This window comes from Elaeis guineensis, chromosome 1 (assembly GCF_000442705.2).
Source record: "Elaeis guineensis isolate ETL-2024a chromosome 1, EG11, whole genome shotgun sequence".
NCBI classification, from domain to species: domain Eukaryota; kingdom Viridiplantae; phylum Streptophyta; class Magnoliopsida; order Arecales; family Arecaceae; genus Elaeis; species Elaeis guineensis.
Window position 1 is genome coordinate 178,700,802 of NC_025993.2, and position 24,989 is coordinate 178,725,790.

At 44.7% G+C, this 24,989-nt stretch overlaps 1 protein-coding gene across 2 annotated transcripts; it reads left to right on the forward strand.

Moving 5' to 3' along the window:
• Positions 1-14,132: 14,132 nt before the first annotated feature.
• On the forward strand, positions 14,133-23,941 carry LOC105039843 (ubiquitin-like-specific protease ESD4). Of its 2 annotated transcripts, XM_010916143.4 has the most exons (9): positions 14,133-15,215; positions 16,855-16,931; positions 17,041-17,134; positions 17,280-17,378; positions 19,367-19,459; positions 19,565-19,684; positions 21,012-21,115; positions 22,689-22,761; positions 23,410-23,941. In XM_010916143.4, the coding sequence occupies exons 1-9, from the start codon at positions 14,304-14,306 to the stop codon at positions 23,470-23,472; spliced, it is 1,635 nt and encodes a 544-aa protein (XP_010914445.2). In that variant the 5' UTR covers positions 14,133-14,303; the 3' UTR covers positions 23,473-23,941. The 2 variants fall into 2 exon arrangements, 1 of the variants encoding a protein (XP_010914445.2); XR_012137714.1 differs by lacking the exons at positions 22,689-22,761; positions 23,410-23,941 and having other exon boundaries at positions 19,367-19,464; positions 21,012-21,120.
• Positions 23,942-24,989: the final 1,048 nt, after the last annotated feature.

Consider the following 24,989-nt stretch of genomic DNA (forward strand, 5'->3'; position numbering starts at 1 on the left):
CGTGCGGCAGATGACCGTGCTGACGGACGCGGTCAAGAGCCTTCAACAACAACCGACTCGATTGTCGTACTCGCCAGTGGAGCAGCCGGCGGCACACCCGATGCCCTCCAGGAGCAACCGCCGGCGCCCGCATCGATCTCCGTCTCCTCCTCCGGAGCAGCTGTTACAGCACTCCCACCGAGAGGAGGAGAGGCGACCTCGGCTTGATACCCATCGGTCTCGACGGCCGACTCCTTCCCAGCTGGAACGAGCAAGGAAGGAGAAACGGCCGCGAACACTGTCCGCCTCCCTCTCAGACTCATCGGGAGACTCCACCCCTGGGGTCTCTTAGCACCGACGGACCGACGACTACGAACGCAGGTTCGAGAAAATCGACCGTCGGCTTGCCCAGTTGCAGGTGGACGGACAGAAGTCCTCGAACGATGTCGACTTTCAGACCGCCCAATCTCTCTCCCGACTCATCCTCGACGAGCCGATTCTTAGTCGGTTCAAGATTCTCCATGTGGAGCCCTATGACGGCTCCACCGACCCAGTTGACCACCTGGAGAGCTACAAGGCTCTCATGACGATCCAAGGGGCGACCGATGCCCTTCTTTGCATCGGCTTCCCCGCCACACTCCGCAAAGCTACCAGGGCCTGGTACTCCGACCTTCTCCCAAGAAGTATTCACTCATTTGGATAGCTTGAGCATTCTTTTGTGGCCCACTTCAGCACCAGCCGGAAGCCGCCACGAACTTCGGATAGCCTTTTTTCCCTCAAACAGGGAGAAAATGAGACGCTCCGGCATTTCGTGACCGATTCAACGCGACCACGCTCGAGGTCTGGGACCTCAACGAAGATATGGCCATCTCAGCCATGAAGAAGGGGCTAAGGGGGGTCCCGATTTACCTACTCTTTGGACAAGACCCTCCCCCGGACATACGCCGAATTGCTAGAGCGCGCGTACAAGTACATGCACGCGGACGAAGGAGCTTTCGATCGGCACCTGACCGAGGCCAAGGGCCCGAAGGAGAAGCGAAGGAAGGGTCGGGCCCCTGCCGAGCCTAGCAGGCCCCCGACCGACAAACCGATCTCACCCCAGCAACGGAGCCAGAGGTCGCCTCGATGGTGGAGTCCGAGGCCGACGCATCTCAGGTATGACTCCTATACTCCTCTCTCTGCTCTTCGTGCGCAGATTTTGATGGAGATCGAAGGGGAGGAATATCTGCGACGGCCTCCGCCTTTGAAGGCAAAGGGCCTCGACCGGTGAAAGTACTGCCGATTCCATCGAAGCCATGGCCACAACACCGAGCAGTGCATCCAACTCAAGGATGAGATCGAGGCCCTTATACGCCGAGGATATCTCGATAAATTTCGGAGGAACCCGCCGACTCGACCCATCTCCGATCGACGACCCCAGCCGATTGAAGAAGTGACTAATAACCAGCCCACGACCGGGGTCATCAGCATGATCTCCAAACGACTGGGCCCGAGGATGACTGCTGGGGGGGAACCGACGAAGAAGCTGCGCGAAGACGATATAATTATTTTTACAGATGAAGATGTTCGGGGTATCCAAACTCTCCATGACGACGCTGTTGTTGTCTCGACAACAATAGCAAATTATGATGTAAGAAGGATCTTTGTAGATAATGGAAGTTCGACGAATATTTTGTTTTACTCGACCTTCTCTCGGATGCGACTGTCAGCTGACCGGCTCAAGAGAGTCTCTACACCCCTGGTAGGTTTTGCTGGAGATGCTGTCCCGGTGGAAAGGGAAGTTACTTTGCCCGTGACGGCTGGAACCGAACCACGATAAAGTACAGTCCACTTGACCTTTGCGGTCGTCCAAGTGCCTTCGGCCTACAACGCCATACTTGGAAGGCCCAGACTAAACGCCCTTAGGGCAATAGTCTCGACGTATCATCTGCTGGTTCGGTTTCCGATCAAAAATGAAGTCGGAGAGATGCGCGAAGATCAATAGCTCGCTCAGCGATGCTTTCAGATCTCTGCTCAAAGCAACGAACTGAGGGGCTCCTTGACGGTCGACAAGTTGGACCAACGAGAAGAGGAAGAATGGGGTGAGCCAGCCGAACAGCTTGTTCCCATCCCGATAACGGAGAATCCTGAACGAGTGGTCTGGGTCGGGTCTCAATTATCCGACCCCGAGCAACGACAGCTAGTGGAGCTGCTGAAAGCCAATGCCGACGTATTCTCTTGGTCGGCAGCAGATATGTCGGGCATTCCCCCGGAGACGATGACTCACCGACTCAACATCGACCCAGCAATGAGGCCGGTGAGGCAGAAGAAGCGATCTTTTGCTCCCGAAAGACAGAAAGCCATTGACGAGGAAGTGGACAAGCTACTCGAGGCGGGCTTCATCAGAGAAACTGCATACCCCGATTGGCTCGCCAACATCGTCATGGTGAAAAAAGCCAACGGGAGCTAGAGGATTTGCATCGACTATACCAACCTAAACCGCGCCTGCCTGAAGGACAACTTTCCACTCTCAAAAATCGATCAGCTGGTAGATGCGACGTCCGGCCATCGACTACTCAGCTTCATGGACGTTTTTGCCAGATACAATCAGATCCGGATGGCACCCGAAGATGAAGAGCACACAACCTTTGTGACCGCCAAGGCCCTTTACTGCTACAGGGTAATGCCCTTCGGACTGAAGAACGTCGGAGCCACTTACCAGCGACTCGTCAATAAGGTCTTCAAAGATCAAATCGGGTGCAACATGGAGGTGTATGTGGATGACATGCTGGTAAGGAGTGCGCAGACCACAGATCATGTTCGAGATCTTGAACAAACTTTTCGCACTCTGCGACAACACTAGATGAAGTTGAATCCAACTAAGTGCGCCTTTGGGGTGACTTCGGAGAAGTTCCTCGGGTTCTTCGTTTTCCAACGAAGAGTCGAGGCTAACCCTGAGAAAATAAAGGCGATCATCGACATGCGACACCCGGACACCAAGAAGGAGGTCCAGCAGCTGAACGGAAGAATCATCGCACTCAGCCGATTCATCTCTCGATTGGCTGAAAGATGCCTCCCGTTCTTCAAAACCCTAAGACTTGCAAAGGACTTCTCTTGGTTGGATGAGTGCCGGTGGGCCTTTGAGGACCTGAAAAGGTATCTGGCCTCCTCGCCACTGCTTGTGAAGCCAGAAGTCGGAGAGATGCTGTACCTCTATTTGGCCACTTCCCCTGAAGCGGTTAGCTCAGTGCTCGTCCGAGAGAACGAGAGCCGAATCCATCAACCTATATACTACTCCAGCAAAGTGCTCCATGGTGCTGAAGCTCGGTATTCAAAGACGGAGAAGATGATATTCGCTCTGATCGTGTCCGCACAACGACTCCGTCCATATTTTCAAGCGCACACCATTGTGGTCCTCACCGACCAGTCCCTGAGGGCGATACTGCGCCGGCCTGATACATCGGGATGACTGGCGAAATGGGCAATGAGGCTCAGTGAGTTCGACATTCAATACCGACCGTGACCTGCCTTGAAGGCTCAGGTCCTGGCCGACTTTATTGTGGAGTGCCCGACAACCGACCAAAGGTCGGAAGGCGGGAGTCCCGTAAGAGCTGCAATCTCCGAGCCTGACCCCGGGTCTACCTGGGTGCTGCACATCGACGGAGCTTCCAATGCTCGAGGGAGCGGGGCCGGGTTCCTGCTCACCAACTCGGAGGGGGTAGTCACTGAGTACGCCCTCCGATTCAACTTTAAAGCCTCCAACAATCAAGCCGAGTATGAGGTGCTCCTTGCTGGCTTGAAGATGGCGAAAGAGCTTGGGATCGACAGCCTCCGAGTCTTCTCCGACTCCCAGCTGATCGTGGGGCAGATCAAGGGCGAATTCGAGGTGCGAGACCCGACTATGGCAAAGTATCTCCAGAAGGTGAAAGATCTCATGGCACGCCTCGAATATTTCAAGATCTCCTACATCCCTAGGTCGGAGAATGCTCGGGCCGATGCACTCTTCGGGCTTGCGACTTCAGCTTACGACGCCTTGGGTCGGACGTTCGTGGAGAATCTCGAGCAGTGATGCGCAGTCGTTGATAGCACCAAAAATAACTCTACTCACTACGTAGGTAGGATGAGTCGAGATCGTATCCTCAAGGACTTTAGGCTAAGTTGAGATTGCAAAATAAAAGAAAGAAACGTGATTTTTGATTTAGAAAATAAATTATCTTAAAATTGATGTAGTTAGAAAATAAAGAGCTCGGGAGTTTTGAATTAATTTCACACTAGCAGAGTTGTATCTCTTTTTTAATTAAATATATATGATTAATCTTAGAAAAAATACCTATCTTTCCTCGGCACGCCCCGTACCCGTAGATCACGGTGCGTCTTCGAAAAGTACTAGGTAAACAATTCTTCTTTCCTCGGCATACCCCGTATCCGTAGATCACGGCGTGTCTCCGGAAAGTAAAAATTGTTTCTAATATTAATCTAACAGGAAAGCATAAATAAAAGCATATGAAAGAGAGCAAATAAAGAACTCATGATAATTTAAATAAAAAGCATAATCTTCATTGCATATAAAGAAATACAAGAAAGTTTAGAACAATAAACCCGCTCTGTGTCGTTACAAAGTTTCTTCTCCACTCCCGAGACTGCTAGCCTAGCTGCTCATGAAGTAGTCCCTTTTTTTTTCTCTACGCAAGGCTCTAGAAGAATTTCTGGGATGATCTCAAATAGAAGTACAAGAGCCTTTTTATAGGTGTTAGGAGGAAGGAGTTTTACATTATTTTTCGATATGGGACCAAAAAAAATATTAAAGACCATGCATCCGAATGCCGCACCCGCATCCGCGCCCGCCTGCATGTCGTCCGCGTTCCGCCCCGTGTCTGCGCGTTCATGCATCGCCTGCGCTGCCGCGATCCGTGCTTGCTCGCGTCCGCGCTGCGTCCGCCCCGCGTTCGCGCTGCGTCCGCCCCGCATCCACGCCTCACGCGTCTGTCCGCCCGCGTCCGAGCTCCCCTGTGCACCCACGAGCTCACGCCACGTCCACTCGCGCACCCAGGAGAAAATTCAACGTGAAACAATTTTTCATATTCCAAAAAGAAACTTTTGTTTCTTCACAATGACATCTATATCTTTTTGGATTCCTTGCATAGTATCTTCATTTTCTATAATACTATATGCGTCTTTCTTTTATTTTAATTTTATTTTAAGTCCAATTTTCTTCAAACTTGAATCTTTTTGATCTATGAATCGGACTCTTTGTATCGGCGATCATCTTTCCTATAAAACATAAAAAAAAATATCAAATTCTTAATAAATAAAATAAATTAAATAAATTAAATATGATTTTCTACTTTAAATGACTTAAATTAAGTGTTTATCAAGCAGCCGAGCATTGACAGGATCGAGGAGGTGCTACAACTAACGGCCGAACCAAGCTGGATGGATCTGATTGTTCGGTACCTGACCGATGGAATTAGCCCTGAGGACCTCGCGGAGGCCAAATGGCTCCGATGGTCGGCCTCCCAATACGTGATAATGGATGGCCGACTCTACAAAAGGTCGTTCTCCCTCCCCTTGCTCAGATGCTTGGGACCGACCGACGCGGACTACGTGCTCAGAGAAGTACATGAAGGGATCTGCGAAAATCACTTGGGGGCCAAATTCTTGGCCTACAAAATCCTACGGCAAGGTTACTACTGGCCTACCATGAGGAAGGATGCAGCTGAGTTGGTTCGAAAGTGCGAGCCGTGCCAGAGGTACACCAACATACAACACCAACCAGCCAGCCAAATCACCCCTATTGTCGCCCCGTGGCCTTTCGCCCAGTGGGGGATCGACATACTCAGTCCTTTCCCTCCGGCATCTGGCCAGAGGAAGTTTATAGTCGTTGCCATCGACTACTTCATTAAGTGGGTGGAAGCCGAGCCTCTGGTGAAAATCACCGAGCGGAAGATGGAGGACTTCGTCCAGAAGTCCATCATCTTCAGGTTCGGATTGCCGCACACCATCATCACCGACAATGGATGATAATTCGACAACCGAGACTTCAGAGACTTCTATGCGAGATTCCATATCACGCACCGACTGACCTCGATCGGACACCCACAGTCCAACGGTGAAGTCGAGGTGACCAACCGGACCATTCTGCATGGACTTAAAATCCGACTGAGTGAAGCCAAAGGCCTCTGGGTCGAGGAGTTGAATTTCGTCCTATGGGCGTACCGAACGACACCCCGTGTCCCAATCGAAGAATCACCTTTCAGCTTGGCCTATGGGACGGAGGCAATGATACCGCTCGAGATCGGGCTACCATCGACTAGAGTCGAGCAATACCAAGAGCCAGACAACTCCGAGTGTCGGAGGACCGACCTGGACCTCCTACCCGAACTCCGGTGCGAGGCTCAACTTCGTATGGCTTCTTATCGACAGAGAGTAGCCCGATACTACAACGCCAAGGTCAAACCGAAGCTTTTCAGGCCTGGGAACCTAGTCCTAAGAAAGGCAGAAGTCTCGAAGCCTCTAGACCAGGAAAAGTTAGCTCTGAACTGGGAAGGACCCTACAAGGTAGCGGACACCTACAGGCCAAGAGCTTTCCGACTGGAGACTCTAGAAGGGAACGCCATTCCCCGGACCTAGAATGCCGACAATCTAAAGTTGTACTACCAGTGAACTTTGTATCTCCTCACCCGGAATACAAATTCAGTTTCAAAACTTCGGAGTCTGGAATCTCGACTCTTCGACTGTGGGTCGACGCTCGTCAGAAGTACGAGCCCCGACGCCCCGACTTGAGCCCAACGTTCCATTGGGAACCAACGGCCCGATCGCCAACGACACATCGGACGCTTGCGACGATCGATACATCTGCGATGACCGATACATCCACGACGACCGATACATCCACGACGATGGGGGTTACACTCCTTCTACAGTCAAACCTTCGGGCAAAATGATCGGCTGACTCGCCAACTCGGCCCCGACCAAGAAAGGCCAAACGCCAATGCGACCGATGTCGCGTTCGCAACTTACCGACCAGATTATGATCGATCGAAGAATATTCGGCTTACCACCATTTATCACACGGTGCGACGTATGTACCCGACCTAGGTCTGGGTAATGGGAACTCAACTTGTCATCGTTTTTTCGATTAAATGCGTCAGACGCTATTCGACTAAACGCGTCAGATGCCATTCAACTAAATGCGTCGGACGCCATTCGACTGAATGCATCGGACGATATTTGACTATCAAATCCTACGAAATGACCCGACCATTGAGCTATGTACGGAGGTCGGTCGACCTTCGACTCGATGTACGCGTCCGACTCACGTCTAGGCGACAGGCGTTCGACTTAAGCTCTCGATCGTCGGGTCACACGACAGTCGGGAGGCTGATCCAAAGTCGGAATTTGCTCTGCCTTTGCCATGGCACGCGCTACCGACTATCTCGGATCGTTATCTGGGATCCTACCGAATGTCCTAACTAGTACGTTGCGCTTACGACTTATGCGTTCAAAAAGTATTTCGGCGAATCACACAAGATACATCTCAAGATACATAGAGACAGAGGAAAAGGTCAAAGTTAAAAAGACTTTGATTTCATTAAAGTTCGAGCTAAGTTTACAAAATTAGACCGAGGCCTGATTACAAGTATGCTAAACAAAAGTAAAAATAAAAGACCGACTAATCTTCGGAGTCGGCTTCCTCCACCGGGCGAAGATTAGGGGCGGTCGGCGCGTCCACTCGGGCTCCAGGGCTCGGGGCCGCTTCGATAGTCGGAGCTGCCTGACCTTCGGTGGCCTGGTCTGCATCGGCTTTGGCTTCCACTACGGTGGTGCGATCTCCCGATGATGGGTCAGCCATCTCCTCCACAGCTTGGGCCTCCGACTCTGGCAGGACGATGCTACTGAGGTCGAGCTCCGGATACAAGCTCTGGACGGCTTCCCGAGCATCCTCGTACCCCACTCGGTACGAAAGGAAGCCGCTCTCCAAAAATTCTTCCCGGTACTCCTCGAAGTCGCGGAAGTCCTCCATAGCCCGACCCATGGCTTCCTTTGCCGACTCCACCTCCGCCCTAGCGATGTCCGCGTCGGCCTGAGCGGTGGATAGGTTCTCTTCAGCCTTAGCGAGGTTCCCTAGGCTTATTCGGGGCTGCTCGTGTTCGGCCTTGAGCTCCTTGGCGAAATCGTCCTGCTCGTGATGCAGCCGACGAACGGTGCGGGACTTCTGCTTGACGTCGTCCCGAGCTGACTGCAGCTCGGTCCCCGAAGCGGCCAGAGCGCCTGTGAGTCGAGAGACCTCCTCGGTGAGACGGGAGATCTCCCTCTCAAGCCGGGCCTCCCGATCGATCGACTGCTGCAACTGGTCGACCAGTATGACCTTATCGGCCTCGACGGCCATGGCCTTATCCTTCCAGGCCGCGCGCAGATCGTCGAATCTTCGATATCCGGCCTCTAGCTCGGATATGTTATAAAGCAGCTGCAAAAAATGAAGCCGACCGTCAGAAGACCGAACTTATGACAAACGATAATGAAAACGAAAAGGAGGAAGACTTACCTGGATCATAGTCGGGTAGAACGAGGACAGCATGTCGGAGACACACTGATTCTTCATGGCCTCAACGTCGGTCGGGAGGATGAGCGCCTGGCATAGCCTCCTGGCCAAGTCGTGGTTGGCCAGGGCCGATGCTCCTTCAGGAAGTGGGGAGTCAGTCGATGCCCCACCACCGACCGACCTCCTGTCGTCGCCGGATGCCATCGGGGCCTTCCTTCGTGCGGATATCCAGGCCATGACATCGGAAAGGGAGGGCATGCTTGAGTCCGACTGGGTCCCTCCCGAAGGCGCGGTAGCCGCCGATGCAGGTTGTTCGGGCTTGCAAGCCTCTTCCCGAACCTCTTCTGCCGGCGAGCAGCCGGCACACCCTCGACCGATTCCTCGGCCGCCCGTCCCTCGGGCGAGGCTGCTCCCTCGGCCGACGGTCCCTCGGACGGGACTTCAACGGGCACTGTCGGCACCGACAGTGCAATGACCGGCTCCCGATTCGGTGCCCGCTCAAAGTCGGGCCCCTCCTCCGCCCCAGCCGGCTCGCTCGACGGAGCCACCTGAGACCTCTTGGGAGGCCGAGATGGTTCGGCCCCTTGCACCGGCCTCTTGCACGCCGCATGCTGTCGGATGTCGGCTGCCGTCAACCTCGTCTTTGGCGGCATGTCTGTAATAATGACGGAGGATCAGCATCGGAAAAAAAAAAAAACAAAAACAGAACAGACCTAGGCGGGGCACCAAGCTGAGACTGGCGTCGTATAAGGCCTGCTCGGTGACGAGCTCCCTCTGCTTCGGCACTGAGATGTCCTTCAGACGGTGGAAGTCTTCCCGATCCCTGGCCTCCACCCGACTGTTCTCGTTTGGTTGAGTTCGGGGGTCCCCCCAACGGGTAGGGAACCCCCAAGGAACGGAAGAAGAGACGAAGAAGAACTGGTTCTTCCACCCATGAATCGACGATGGAAAATCGGTGATGAAGGAGAGACCCTTCCGAGGATTGAAATACCACTACCCTCGGACTTTAGGGTGGGATCGGAGAACAAAAAAAGCTCGGAAGAGTGAAATCCGAGGAATGGTCGGCAAAAGCCGACACAACAGGACGAAACTGACTATTAGCCGGACCGAGTTCGACGCAAGTTGTGCCGGACATAGCCCGTAATAGACCAGCACGTTCCGGACGAACTCCGGGACCGAGAAGCGAAGACCGGCCCGGAGGTCCTCGACGTAGAAGGCCACCTGGCCCTCAGGCGGGCTGTTAACCCGACCATTGGCCCCAGGGGCGAACAGCTGGAACTGCTCCGGGATGCAGTACTGCTTCCGGAGCCGATCAACGTTCGACCCTGATAGTGAAGAGACCTCCACCTCTGGGGTCGATCGAGAATCGTCAGTCGGATTCCCCGACCGACCTCCTCTTGGAGATGTTCTAGCCATTACACCGGAACAGAGGTTAGAGAATAAGAAGAAGAAGGAAGAGAACCACGAGGAAGCAAGGAAGAAGAAGGACAACGGTGAAGGATCCTAGGGAAAAGATTTCCTGAGGGGGGAAAACGGAGACAGTTACCTGAGGCAAGGGACCGCTCAACCAGAGTCTCGACAGTAAGTTTGAAAAGTGAAAATCCGGATGCAGGCGACGCTGTATATATAGTACCCCCTGATGGCCGAGATGAAAGCACGACCAGCGAGGATCTCCCAGATCGTGACGCATGGCGACATCTGGGCCCTCCTTTGGTCCGACGGTTCGACGTACCTGCCCTCAGATCGGGCCACGTCACCTCCATCCGCTTGAGCGGACCCGGCCCAATGGCCACCTGCCATGCGGCGAAAAAGCCGTGGCGTTTCGCGTTCCCGAAGGGACGACGAAAACGGCGGTTTCCATTCCCGACGGGACGAGACGCCTGACACCGATGGGATGGGACGTCCGACACCGACGGGACGAGATGCCTGACACCGACGGGACGGGATGTCCGACACCGACGGGATAAGACGTCTGACACCGATGAGTCGCCTGGCACTCGTAAGATGCCTGACATCGGACCAACCAGCGGTATGGTCGTCAGAGTCGGGACTTAATGCGATGGATATCCACTCCTTTCGTCTGACGCTGCCGCCCATGCCAAGATGCTGGCCAGCACACCATCCGACTCAGGAGTGGGAGGGGCAACTGTTGGGATATACCGACCGGTCTCCCTCACGCCGACTCACCGTCGGGCCCGCCTGACCAGCGCCCGACTCTACCGACCGACGAATGTTGACACCGACCGATCGAGTATACGTCGGTCGGGTAGACTCTCTCCGCTCTCGACTGGTCGAGCTGTGGAGCCCGATATCCGACTCTCGCAACACACCCGACTGATCATTGGAGGGTTCCTGGGTTTTCGCCCGACATTCTTCAATCAGGCACCGACATACAGTCGGTCGACTCCTTCAAACACCGTACGACTGCTGGAGACTGTTCGTCCTGACAGCGACGTGCGGCATAGCCGCCCTGGGGCATTATCCCACCTAAGGCATGGGTCAACCCTAGTGATTTGACAGTCCCACGGCGATTTGACAGTCCCACAGTGACTCTGACAGTCTTCGGCGATTTGACAATTCTCCCATTGTTTGCGCCATTAATGACGGCACCATGCCGCGCCCTACTATAAAACGGGGAAGGCAACAGTGCTGGTAGAGGTTCTTTTCGCAACCCCTGAACTCTTCCTCTCTAGCTCTCTCTCTCTCGCTGAGCTCCTTGATTCTTTTCTACTGTTGCCTAGTCTCCTCTCTGACTTGACCGTCGGAGGGTCCCCGTCGGAGACACCTCCGGTCAGTGCAGACTTCTTTTACAGGCACTCACTCCCGGCGACCAGACGACGAGGGGATTGGCCGCAATAATAACCATTCTTTGTGTGACATAGACTCAAGTTTCCAGCAACTAATTATTTGTTTGCACATAAAGTGAATCAAGGAAAAGTGCACCTATCTCTACATATTTCTGCATATTTGATTTATGGTTATGGACAATTCCTTCTACACTAATTTCTAGGTAGAAGGAGGATGAATGAATGTAATTTCAGTTGAGTTTAATCAATTATGCATAAGAATTTGGTATTGATGCAAACTAAGTGGATAGGTTTAAGCTTCTAATGGTCATTATTTTTTATTTTTTATTTTCCTTGTTTTGATGAAGATAAAGGTTATGATCATTGAGAGGTTTAGATGAATGAGACTCAATACAAAAAAAAAAAAAAGGAGTAAAGTAAGAACTAATTGATGGAAAAAAATCTAGGGCATCCAATCCCTTTTTTTTTTTTTTTTTTGCAACGAGGTTATATGAATTCTTTCAACTAGTTTAAAACAAATAAAATGAGGGCCTACTTGTAAGTTTAAATTTTCATTTGTTGTCAAGTTAAAATAGTTACCATCTTGGTTTGCAGCAGTCCCAAATAACTTGTCTAGACTATCTTAAAAACTAGTCATGCATGTTGCTTGTTCAAGATAGTTCAAATTGAGTCAATGAATGAAGTATAACCTATATAACTAAACTCAAATAAGATGTCTTGCAGAAATTATTATCACACTAGTATCAAATAGCCCTTAACATATAGAAAACGATACAATAATTCACCGACAAATTGTACTAAAGTAGGGAGTTGTGTACAAATTCATCATAGGAGGTTTCACTACTCTCTGCACTTCCTTTGCTAGGACAAGTTCAAACCAATAATGAACAATCTCCCCTAAATAATCATTTGGCTGGTTTTAGGTTTCTGCAAGCTGCCGGCCAAGGCAAGCTAAAAACTAGTACATGATGACTAAATCAAGAGCTATTTAACATTTTTGCAACAAAACAAGGAAGCTATTTAACATCTAAACTCAAACATTGTTATGTGTAAATATCCATAACTTTATCTTTTCATTAGGCATACAGACCAGAGCAATTAGTTTAGGATTGAGACACATGAATGAAACTAGAAACTTTTTCTAATTTCATACTCCAGCTGGGCATTATAGCAAAAAGGGCCATCTCCATTTGAACTAGTTCCGGTATGCCATTTGTCGGGACTAAAACAAAGTTTGACTATATATTTGTTTGTCATTTTTTCCCCATATCTTAGATAATTTGTTATTTGAAAGTATAGAGTGGCTCAAAATTTGACAACGCAAATAGGCGTTTTTATGACAGTTCTTAACCATTGTGATTTCTTATAAAGATATGCATAAAAAAATCAAATAAAATAACTGAAAGAAACAATAAAACCTAAATGATTGAAGATTTGAGAAAAGAATTAAAAAATAAATTTTTCATTTCGAATCTTGTAAATCTTATGGTATTTTTAGATAAAGCAATTAAGTAGCTCATCAGTTCTTACGATCATGACATATAGCACTATCATGGATTGTATGGAGTGATGCAGTATTTTATATGCATCCTTCCTACTTTTCACATCCATACATGTGCACTTCACCTACCCTCATTATTGGAACCATTTCTTGCCATTATAATTTATAGGGCTCTAATTCATTTTCTATAATTAGATGCCTTGTATTTGGTGTATGTGCTTTCCTGCATAAGTAGGAAGCTCTATTAGTTGTATGAAGGTGAGAGAAAATATAGGTGACTTTGAGAATTCTATAAATACTTGCAATCTCTTACTCTCATCATAGACCATTGGCATGGCTAGACTATTTAGTTTTATCTAATATATATAGTAGCAATACACTTCAAGAGGAAAAAGGAAAGGAAATTAAAAGAATCATTGGAGCGCTTTGACTATACAATTCTCATTGTTTTGTCAAAAGCAATTAAACAAACTCAAATGATATGCTACGTTATTCTTAAAAACTTGAGATTGGAGGATGAAGGTGCTTCTTCAACCTATCCTCTCCTTCAATCTTTGTTCAATTACATCGAGTACTGAGATATCCTATTCATCTCTCCAATTACATTTTGATATTCCCACGGTCTTAAAATTTAAGTCATGATAATTTTAGACGACTTGTATTTTGTGCATACAAAAAAAGTTTCTCCACCATTGGCATAAAAGTATTTGTATAATTTGCAACTATTAATGAAATAAATAGAGGGTGATTGAACGTTGAGTTGCCAAGCCACTAAACCATGGATATAATGAACTCAAATGTTTCTTATGACTTTCCTTCCCCTGCTTTTTTTCCCGAAGAAGAGAACACTGCATCAAATGAACCCAAAAAATTCCATATTACCTCTAATAAATGCCTACGAGAGAGAGAATCACAGAATAGTTCATCTATTTTTTAAGCTACGCTGAGTGACCAAGTATAGGGCTCTCAAGGTAAGTGTAATATTTACTAGTAATATTGGATCTCTTGAGGTGTTTATGTACAAAAAAAATGATCCCTTCCGAAAAAGAGACTCGGGTTGCAAGTTTTGCACGAAAGAAGGATTCCTTCTCTTTCGCACATCCACCGTTGGATCACCGATCTCACATCTTTAAAAGCTAACATTGGATGATCGAACGGTGAATTCGCTCGAAGCAAGGTGAATCCTTGTTTCGCGCAAAAGATACAACCCGAATCTCCGAAGAAAACGTTAAAAAACCCAACTCCTCTGTCTTGCCTTTTTACTCTCCCACCGTTCCCTTCAAATTAAATAAATATAAGAAAATAAATAAAATAAAAGCCTCTCTTCCGTTCCCACCCTCCCAGCCAAAAAAATTCTAGGGCTCCTCCCGTCCCGTCCTCCCCTCTCGAATTCGATCCCTCTCCGCCACCAAACCCTCCAATCTTTCTAGGGTTTCTGCCCATGGAACACTAGCTCGTCGATGGAACCAGGCCCCCCGATCTGAATCCGACCACCATGGGCGCCCTGACCGACACCCGCAAGCGCCGCTTCGTCGACCACCACCGCCTCCCCTTCTCCCCCCACCCCCTCTCCGATCCCTCCTTCGTTTCCCCTCCCCCTTTCTCCAAGAAACGAAAGCTTCCCTCCCCGCCGCCCGCCCCCCAGCGCTCCCCCGAAACAACGCCGCCGCCGCCGCCACCGTCGTCGCCGCCGCCTGACGCCACCCCTCCCGCCACCATCCGCCGCTTCCCCCCTGTCGCCCCCCTCACCCGCCCCGTCCACGGCCCCCAGCGGATCCTCAGGGCCTTCGGCCTCGGCTCGGCCGGGTCGGTTAAACCCCACTTGCCGGATCTCTTTCTAGGGAGAGAACAGGATATCGAGATGGGGGGTCTCGTCTCGCGGTACCTCCAGGCGAAGAAAGCTGCGTCCTTCTCTTCTTCAACGCAGCGGCGGGAGAAGGGGGAGGTGTCGTTTGGTCCTGGTAGGATTCAGGGATCCGATGACGATGGAAGCCATCAAGGGTTGGGATTGGAGCAGTACAAGAAGTTGGTGAGTAGCATGAAGGAGGGGCATTCGGTGGTATCGGATTCACGGTTGGCGGAGAAGTTGGTTGAGTTAGGGTCCCCGCAGTCACCACCGGCGGTGTCGGATCTGACAGCCGTGGTTCAGAGGACCGAGGAGCCATCTGATTCGCCTGTCATGAATCAGAGGGTGGAGGATGCGAGTGTTATCGTGCTGGAGTCCGCACCGGCGAGGGAGGAGAAGGTGTGGGTCAAGAAGAGTCCACTGTACAAGGAGCTGTATGAGGATTCTATCAGGAAACATGATTCAAAATTGAGTAGCTTGGAATTTGAAGTAAAGTTGGCCGAGAAGAAGATATCTTCCTTCCACTTGGTTCATGAGGCGCTGAAAAGGAAACCCAAGGAGGTACTTAACTTTTCTTCTATCTTCTCGATTTTTCCTTTTCCTTTTTTCTTTTCAGATTAGAAGTTTTAAATTTTATGAATGCTGAATAAGTGCATGGAGAAAAAAAGGAAGAATGTCTTTGGATTCTGGAAGAAACTAGAAGATGCTACTAGATAAACAAAAGAATTAAGTTTTTGTCATCTAGCCATGATATTAATGGATTTGAAATTATTTTTGGCATAACTGCATAATAATGCAAGAAAATGCAATATAAGTCTGAGAAATATGAGGAAATGATACAGAAGTTTAAGGAAACAAATTATTAGGAGATACTGGCTGCTGTGATTTTTTAATTCAAGAAAATTGTAATGGGGAATATATATGCAGCAATGGTGTTGCTTATCTCTCACAATATCCAAACTCCTCCTCCCAAACCTTCCCACTCACCTGCACACTAGTTTCAAATAAATATTCTTGTGACCAGAGCCTTTCTTGACCCAAGACTGCTCGCAAAACTGTTTTTCCATTGTCACATGTTTTAGTGGTGCAATTAAGCTTCGTATAATATATTTATCTTTACCTTGCCCTCCTGTTTTGTCATGCTCCATTCCAGCTTTCGTCTCTGTTTCTATTTAGATAATTTAAGTGAAACGGTGGGCTAACAGCGATAGATATTTGACATTCAAAGTAAGGAAGACCTTCATAAATGCCACATTAATATTCTTTTGATATGAAAATTCTGATCAATGGGAGAGAAGATGAGAAAGAAAAAATGGACTATGATTGGTTATGTAAAGGAGTACAGTGATTGAGACACCTGGAAGTGGCTAGTTGAAGGAGATGAAGACGAAAGGACACAAATTAGAGTGTTTACATGAACAAGAAAAATAGTAATAAGAGTAATATCAGAAGTAGATGGAACAAATCTAATCTTTTGGTTCATATCCCTATTCCTCTCTCTCTCTCTCTCTCTCTCTCTCTCTCTGATGAAGTGGTTGATTCTACTTATATCTTGAGGCAAGGCTTAAATTTATAAGGTACAACTTAAAGAAATATCACCTTGAAATTTGATAGATTTATTCTACAACATTATTTACTAGAAAGTAAAATTCAAATTGTAATGCATACGTTTAATCAAATATGGAGATGATCAAATGGATGGAATTGCATTAGATAGGTTAACATCAGATTTGATACTCTGATTGGATCTGCAAAAAGAAAAAAGAAAAGGTTAGAGAGAGACAGGCAAGAAAGAAGATGTCCAATAGTTAATAGCTAATAGCTTGTTGATATGTTTTGGAAGTTGAGAGAGCTTGAAGAGAAACCTTGTTATCTATCATGGTCTACCATACCATCGGGTGCAGAGCGTATCGTACCATATCTGTGTGCTGTCTCGTATTGTACCAACACTCCATATGCTATTTTGTACTGTGCCGAACTGCATACTGACACTGTAATGGAATAGTACCGGTATAGGATATGGTACCAAAAAGGCAAACCTTGTTATCTGTTATAAGCTGGAATATTATTTGTCACTTTGCATATTATTAATACGAAGACCTTAAAGGATTCTAACATTGACTTGCTAATGACTTATAATAACCTTAGGAAAGGTATGGAAATGGAACTGCCACTAAATTAATCTTCTAAACTATTTCAGGACTTGGATGAACCTTTCGTCCCTCTTACAGATGAAGAAGAGGAGGACGTGTACCAGGCTTTGCATGGGAGAAACAGGTATTGTTGACTGTTGGCCATATGATATATGATTTTCATTTCTATGCTCTTCATAGATTATTTTAGTAGCTTATAGGAAGAGTTTCAAACTAAGGCTATTGCTTTGCAGTCGTGAAGTCCTAGTCATCCATGAACCTTCTAATCTTGAAATAACAAGAGAGGTCCTGCAGTGCTTGAGTTGCGGTGCTTGGCTAAATGATGAGGTGATTATCATTATCTTATTATGTCAAATGCTTAGTTGGGTCTTCTAATGCCATATATACAATATTAGAATGATAGACAACAGTAGTCTTTTAGCTAATAGCTACAATTTTTCCCTAATGCACATGCTTTTATTTTCTTGTGTAGGTCATAAATCTGTACCTTGAACTATTGAAGGAAAGAGAAAGAAGGGAACCCAAGAAGTTTCTGAAATGCCATTTCTTTAACACATTTTTCTTTAAGAAGGTCTGCTAATGTGCTCACTTAGTGAATTATCTTTCTATATTGAAGATTTAAAACTCATTTTGATATTTATTCATTTAATGTTTGGATTGAGTTGGGAGTGTTGAACTTTGAGTAATGGTAAATTCATATTCACTTAGTTCTTGTTTTGTGTTGCATTCTTTTTATGTTGAAAATCCTTCTTTGTTTTTGTTTTTATGTTCAATTGTTGTTATTATTCCTTTCTTTTTAAGTCATTTTAATTGCTTAAAATTTGAAAATAAATTTTATTTATTTCCGTTCATTTGTTTCTGATATTTAAATGGTTATTCTACCATTATTTTTTACCTATGTACATTACAATATGCTCACTCCATGGTGTTTGGTGTTAACAAGGAATCTGCTATTATGCATCAAAGTAGGTTGTCTTAGGGCTGAAATTGGATTGGATACAGATGTTACTTGGGTGCAAAAATTCATATCTTTGTTTTAAATGGATACTGGAAGCATGGATATAATTCGGATAATTAAAGTTTATCACTACAGGATCAAAGATATTACTAAATGAATGATAAATCAAGCTACTAGCATATTAATGTGGTCATTTGTTTTCCTTAAAAATTCATGAGTGCTATATAAAATTAAATAGGGTTACAGATAGAATCGGATATTTGGATATAGATCGGGTGGTTGTCTATCCATATCTATATCTGTTTTTCTTTGATGGATGTAGATAAGGATATGGATATTAGTTGTATGCTTGAATTTCTATCCATAACCCGATACTAATCAGGTATAAATTTCCCATCAAGAGCCTATTGTAAAGAAAATAAGAATTGGATTATGCTTCTGCATATGCCATTTATTAAGGCTTGTTGTTTTTTATTAGGGTTTTGGTTTATCCATTTATGATTTATGTCATTTTTTTCCTCTTATCCTTCCATGATTTCTTTTGAAGTTTGATCCAAGTCAAGACTGTATCATTGGAAATGCTTAAATGATTCAGTGCATAAAAAAAATGGTGCTCTGCCTTGTGGCAAATGCTGATGCAAAAATGTAATCTAGCTATTCAGAGAGCTGGAGTTTATATCTAAGGGAGGTATTGGTAACTGGATTCATATTGAGAAAATTGATTGTGATGGAACTTCAGGGTTATGCCAGTTTTCTTTGTTTAAATGCAGTGGTTGGTTAATTAGGGGATTAGCAGTTGGTAACCTTGCTATAGATGTTGCTTATAACTATCAGACTTTCTTTTTTCTCGACTTTGAAGTGAAAAACAAAATATACTGCGGACCAACCACAATTACATTACAGAAGTTATAATGAAATATGAAGCCATTTATTAGAAGAATGGTATTTTGGTGTTATGAGTTAAAGATCTGTGAAAACATATGATCAACTTTGACCTTGTATGGAGCTTTCATTGGAGGGGCCTTTGCAAAGAGGATATAGATTTGGACAAAATAAAATGAAGTCATACAGAGATCAAGGTAATTGAAGTGCATTATAAAATGAATTTCATATCAGAGCATGTAGCCTTGAAGCTTTCCTTGAAACCTGGATGGAAATACTAGAAAGGAGAATGGATGTTTTAGATTATTAGAAGGACATTACAGGCACCATGGAGATAGGTGGCAACTTAGCTAACATTGTATATTGCTACTAATTGCATACTACTGGAGGTTATGGTACTTGAAGATTTCAGAATTTTGCAATGGCTGAACCACATGGCTGTTTTGTTGAATTTATGCAAGGCTTAGCTGTAAATGCAATTGGATATATGATTTTTGTTCCATCAGCTATGTGTACTTGTTTGCTTGCTTGCAATTTCACTCGACTATTAGGTTTACCATCTTCATTGTTTATCATTTTCCCATAAGTGGTGCACCTTGTTTTTATGCTCTTTATCTTTGTTTTGTTTAATGAATATTCACATCTTAGATAATAATGGTAATGTTCAATCCAGGTTTTTGATTTTCTTCTTCTTTTTTTTTTTTTGGCTTACTGTTTAGCTTTATAGTGCGAGAAATTGTTATGATTTCAAGGCTGTAAAAAGGTGGACGACTCAAAGGAAGATAGGGTACGGCCTTATTGAGTGTGACAAAGTAAGGTTGTTATGGCCCTTATTGTTCTTCTTCTGAGTGCTTATCAACTTTATCCTTATTATTGCGTCTGTTGTCTCATGTCTAATTCCACAATTTCTTGTGCAGATATTTGTTCCAATACACAAAGAGATACACTGGTGTCTAGCAATTATCAATGTAAAGGATAAGAAGTTTCAGTATCTTGATTCACTTGGTGGAATGGACATGACAGCGCTGAGAGTATTGGTAAGATAAGAATAAGATATATGTTCTTCAAGCAAATAAAGTTATGAAGCATTCATCTGAATCTTATGTGGTCTGTTCTCCAAGTTATTACAAGTAAAAAAACACAGTATTTGGAATACGAAGGAAAGAAATGCCATCACCATTCAAAATTATCATTTGTTCTTCTGTCCTTTTGATCTAAGGTTTGCTGTCTTTGTATCGAACTCCATACTAGTGAAATCCTACTTAGTGTCGGTATATGGTACTGTACGGTATGCCTGTGTCTGTTTGTGGCAGTTCGACATACCGGTATAGTACGGTACGGTACAGGCAATATTGGGTGGTTCGGTCCAGTATGGAATTCCATGTTTTGATCCATTTCCGTTGTTCCTTTTCTGTATCTTTTTCTAAAAAAAAAATAGGATTTAGTTTTGGAAAATAGTCGTTCTAGTGCCTTTAAGAAGCATTAACCATTCATTATTTTTTTAAAAAAGTTACACCACCAGTTGCCGAAAATTCCTTTTGGTCCTTATTTCATCAACCTATGTTTTCACAGTCCTATTTTGCTTTTTTTTTTTAAACTCAATTTCAGTCTTGTGCGTGGCTTTCCTTTATCTCAAATGCTTAACAACATCCTTAAACAGTTTGCTGCAATTTTCTTCTAGTTGTGCCACTTTTAAGCTTCCTTAACTCATGCTGGGATTACGTTTCATATTTCACCATCATCACCTCACCTCTCATTATGAAACTGGTTTATTCATGTCATGCTCTTATTATTGTGCAATTATGAACCAAATTGTGTTGATGGTTGTATTTTGTTTCTTGTAGAATGCCCCCATAAAACTCACCAGCATTCTTTTTTTCTATAAAACATGTTGTACGCTTATTACATCCATTGCATAGTTATTTATTAGATGTTTCAAGAACCAATCCATTCAATATGTTTGATGGAGTTTATTTTAAAATTCCATGTCACGATTTTAGGAATCTAACTACAGTAGCTCTCTTTGGTTACTTAACCTCTTGTTGGTGTCAAGTGGTAGCAAGTCAACTTAAAACTTGGCCATTTCCCATATCTAAATTATTATTTCCAAGACTTCTATAATTTGATTAAAATACTAGGATACTATTAGTGCGGGTAACAAAGTTGTTAACTTAATATTGCACATTATTGATGCCATCAATATGGAGCATTGTGATATGGGGTCTCTCTACTTGATATTTTGGAGTATCGTTAGGTTGCTTGAAATGTTGTTCTGTTCTTAAATTATTTGCTCTTTTCAAAACATTTGAAATAATGTTGAATGTTAGATTATGATCAATTAAGACTTGATGTTTTAAATTTCAGGCAAGATATTTCATGGATGAAGTTAAGGACAAGAGTGGCAGAGAGTTGGACACAAGGTCTTGGAAGCAAGAAGCGGTTGATAACCTTCCTCTCCAGAAGAATGGGTATGTCATCTTGATTACTTCCATGGATGGGGCTATGTATGACTTATTTTGCATGTTAATCTAGCTCATCTTGTGAGTATAACCTCTGCCTGAGTTGACCATTTTCTTTCAATCTAGGTACTCTATAACATACGACATAGAAAAGACTTGATATTCTGCTTGTAATTTGATACATTTCTTCAATCAATAAAGTCTTCTGATGTCCTTGATTGGTGCAAGAAGGGTCATTTGATATTATCATGAAAGCATTTTTATGCAATACCATGTGGAAAAAAGAAAAAAAAAACATTGATTCTTGTGCAATACTTTTTTTCATTTTTTCTTAGTCTTTTTGCATTGGATATCTGGACCGTGCTGCAAAATTTACTAAAACCTTTTCGTTTCATGTAATTACACATTTGTAAAATGCTTAAAATTATAAATCACTAAGAATTGAAAGAAATTGGTAACAACATCAGCTTGTTTGGAAGATTGATCCCCATAAGGTATCAAAATCAAATTTTAAAAGCTGTCCGTATTACTCAAAGTGAATTTGTCTTTGTAGAGTTGTCTGCCACAGACATACCTAGTAAACAACAAAATCTAACTTTAGCTGTTTGGCAGTGAATCCATTTAACTGTGTAATACCAAGTGAAATTAGATAATGCGGAAAACAGAGCAAAACCCAAACCATGATTTGATGCAAGCTTTGGGTATTGAACTCTCAAAATGGGTCAGGCATCTTTCTTCCTATTGTACACATTGAACACACACACACACACACAGAGGGAGGGAGGGTTTTAAGGTTTTAATTTCCTTTCTTTCATAGAAAGGATCTAAGAATGTTGCACCTAATTATGGAAGACACTAATGTAGCATCTGGTATTTTATTTGGTCATGTTATGTTCAATTGTTTTATCCAGTACTTTTTTTGCTTATGTTCTTTGTCTTGCCTAATGTTGCATCCTTCAATTTTTTGTAAGGTGTCTCTCTCCACCTTCAAGAGGGATTCTCAGTAACTCGGCAAAAATACCCTAGTTAGTAGAGTTCATTGCACAAGTATGGGAAAGCATGGAACAAATTATTGGGGAAGACCTTACATATTTCTATCTTCTGTGGGTTTTTACCACATGCTTTAAAAATATGGACATGATGTAATATTTCGTGGTTCACAAAATACAGGTCTGGGAAGCTTGTTGTGGTAGGATCTAGGAGACGGAGGTAGATTGTGGAACAGGGATAATCTTGAGTGGCATGGAAATATTGAAATCAAACATTTACAGCATAGTTACTAATAAATTATAAAGATCTATAACCTGTTGGGCAGGGACCCTATTTGATTTTCCTATTATGTCTCAAATCTTAAAATTCAAGCATACCAGGTGATTCCTTCAAAAGAGCAGAATTCATAACTCGTCATTCAGTTACATGTTTAACTCGCTCATTTTGTTGTTTCTAAATTAGTTCTGTTAGCTCCTATCTTTTCCCATTTCTTTCTTGGTGTTACTACTAGGTAGGGATAGCTATTTTGCTGCTTCTGTCTATTGATTTGATTCTTCAAAACATTTGACCAGATAATTTTTCATTTCATCAGGTGGGACTGCGGGATGTTCATGCTCAAGTATGCAGACTTTTACACTAGAGGGTTGGACCTCTGTTTTGGACAGGTGAATGGCTTTGGCATTTTGTTGAATCATTGTTGAGCCATATCAAAATAGTGTCTTTTGAAATTTAGTGCCACTCTACCAAAATTTAGTGATACTTACCAAAAGAAATGTTGTTTAGGATCCTGTTGCTGTCCTAGGGCCTTTGGATGGTTGGGCCCAAAATCCCATAGGATTCGTGGATGGGGCCAATACAACCATCCAAATCAGGTTATACTAGGCTATGTTTTCAAACATCTAGAATGCCTCTGGAGTGGCCAGTCCGAATTCCATAAGGAGAAAGAGAAATTCTGTGCACCGCGGGCGATGCAGAACACACGCACAGCCTGTGGTGATTGGCTCACGCATGAGACCAGGGCGTGGCGTGCGAAAAAAAAATTTTTTTTCTTCCGGCCCCGTGCGTGAGCCGCGCACCGCCCGCAGTGCACAAAGAATTTCACTTAAGGAGAGAAAAAAGATCTGCTAGTTGACAGAATCCCAAATAGGCCATTAGTAGAACTTTTTTGTGTCTCATCATGTTGATCTAGGCTTTGCCTGATTAGTGCTGAGATAGAGTTTGCTATTTCGCCTGTTACTTGGTATTGGGATCACTCTTTAGAAATGCATAGCTAAAGGTAGCACACTTGCTAAACCTGCTACTTTCATTTTCAGGAACACATGGTATATTTCAGGAAGAGGACAGCCAAGGAGATTCTGAGGCTGAGAGCTGAATGAATCGAAACACACGTATGAGAATTTTTTAGAACCTCAACAGGTAGTCACAAACTGGAATACAGTGTCATATTGATAAGCTACGTGAATGTGGTTCTTGGATATGCATCTGGACGTCATTTGGTTGCATGAGCTGCACTTGATTGAGGAATTAAGTGGAGCCTACGAACATAGTTCCATCTTCATGCACCAGTGAGAGTATACGCAAGCATTTGTACACCAATCAGTGGAAACCCTGATCAGTGAGATGGCAAGATGTGCTTTTGTTTTATGGTGCTGTCTTAGTTGAGTGCCATCATGCCCTTGTTTCATGTCTTTTCCTCTCCCTTTGAGAGCATGGCCAGTTATTTGCGTATTTGTAGTTTTAGTTTTTGCCTTTATTTTTTTCCTATGAAAGGCATCAACTGTGATATAACTCGGATTTGTATCGATCATTGGTTTTTGATGAGATGATTCAGCAGGTCGTTTTCAATCTTGGAGCGGTCATTTGCTTCCTGCTGTGTATTTAGCAGACTCTTCAAGACACCAACTTATTTCTAGAACCGTATTGTCTTAATCAAATGATGGGACCGCAACCATTTTTATGATTTGATGTTTGTTCATGAATTGGCCTGGAAAATTTTTTAAAGACCGCAGTTTAAACGATCATTCATCAGGCACCTTTGCGCACTCATTTCGTAACTCATTTAAAATATTCTGATCTACATTCTTCTGTTACTCGAAGAGCTATGCCAGGCTAAAACGGAGACGCGATTAGCATACTTATCAGACCACCTAATTCCACAACCTCAAGAAGAATGTCCCCAGTCCTCATTCTCTCTTAATCTTCGGGCTTTTTAATGTTTCACCAAGCTTGCCATTGGCACTTTTATTGTCCTAAAGAGGGTGTTCTCAGAAAATGTTTTGTGCTTGTATTGAGCAGCTGCTATTCTCGGAATATCATTATGTGAAAATGCACTTCAAAATGCTAGTTGTTTGAAAATTGGGTTGGATGGATGCTATGTGCATGTGGTGAGAGAGAGCTTGATTTGATCTTCACTCAAATCCCGATGGATCTAAGAGTGTATATGGACATGAGATCTCCATTATCCGTTCAAGACTACTGGATCTAAGTGGAGATCCACTCACAGGATTGTAACCTCTCTCTCTGTGTTTGTGTTTCAAAAGGCCTCGTTTATTTTGTGCGAGGAAAGCGGACATGGCAGGCAGTGGTGCGGGCCGCTGTTACGTGCTTTTCACATGGCTTTCCATAAACACAGTAACAACGGACAACTACTATGGAATTAGAGGCGGCTTCCCGATCCCTTCTGCTAAACGTGATAAACGATTAATAAGTAGCAAGCTGATTCTATGAGTTACCGCTGCCGCTGGAGGCATGGTCAGACGAGGGTGGCGAAGGTAGCTAACGCTCCCTTTCTAACCGAGTTAGAGTTCTTTTTGGTGGCCCATATCTGTATTGATGATGCTTAACACTGAAGCTCATCAATTACGACAAACAAGCTGCCCATGCCTTCGCAACA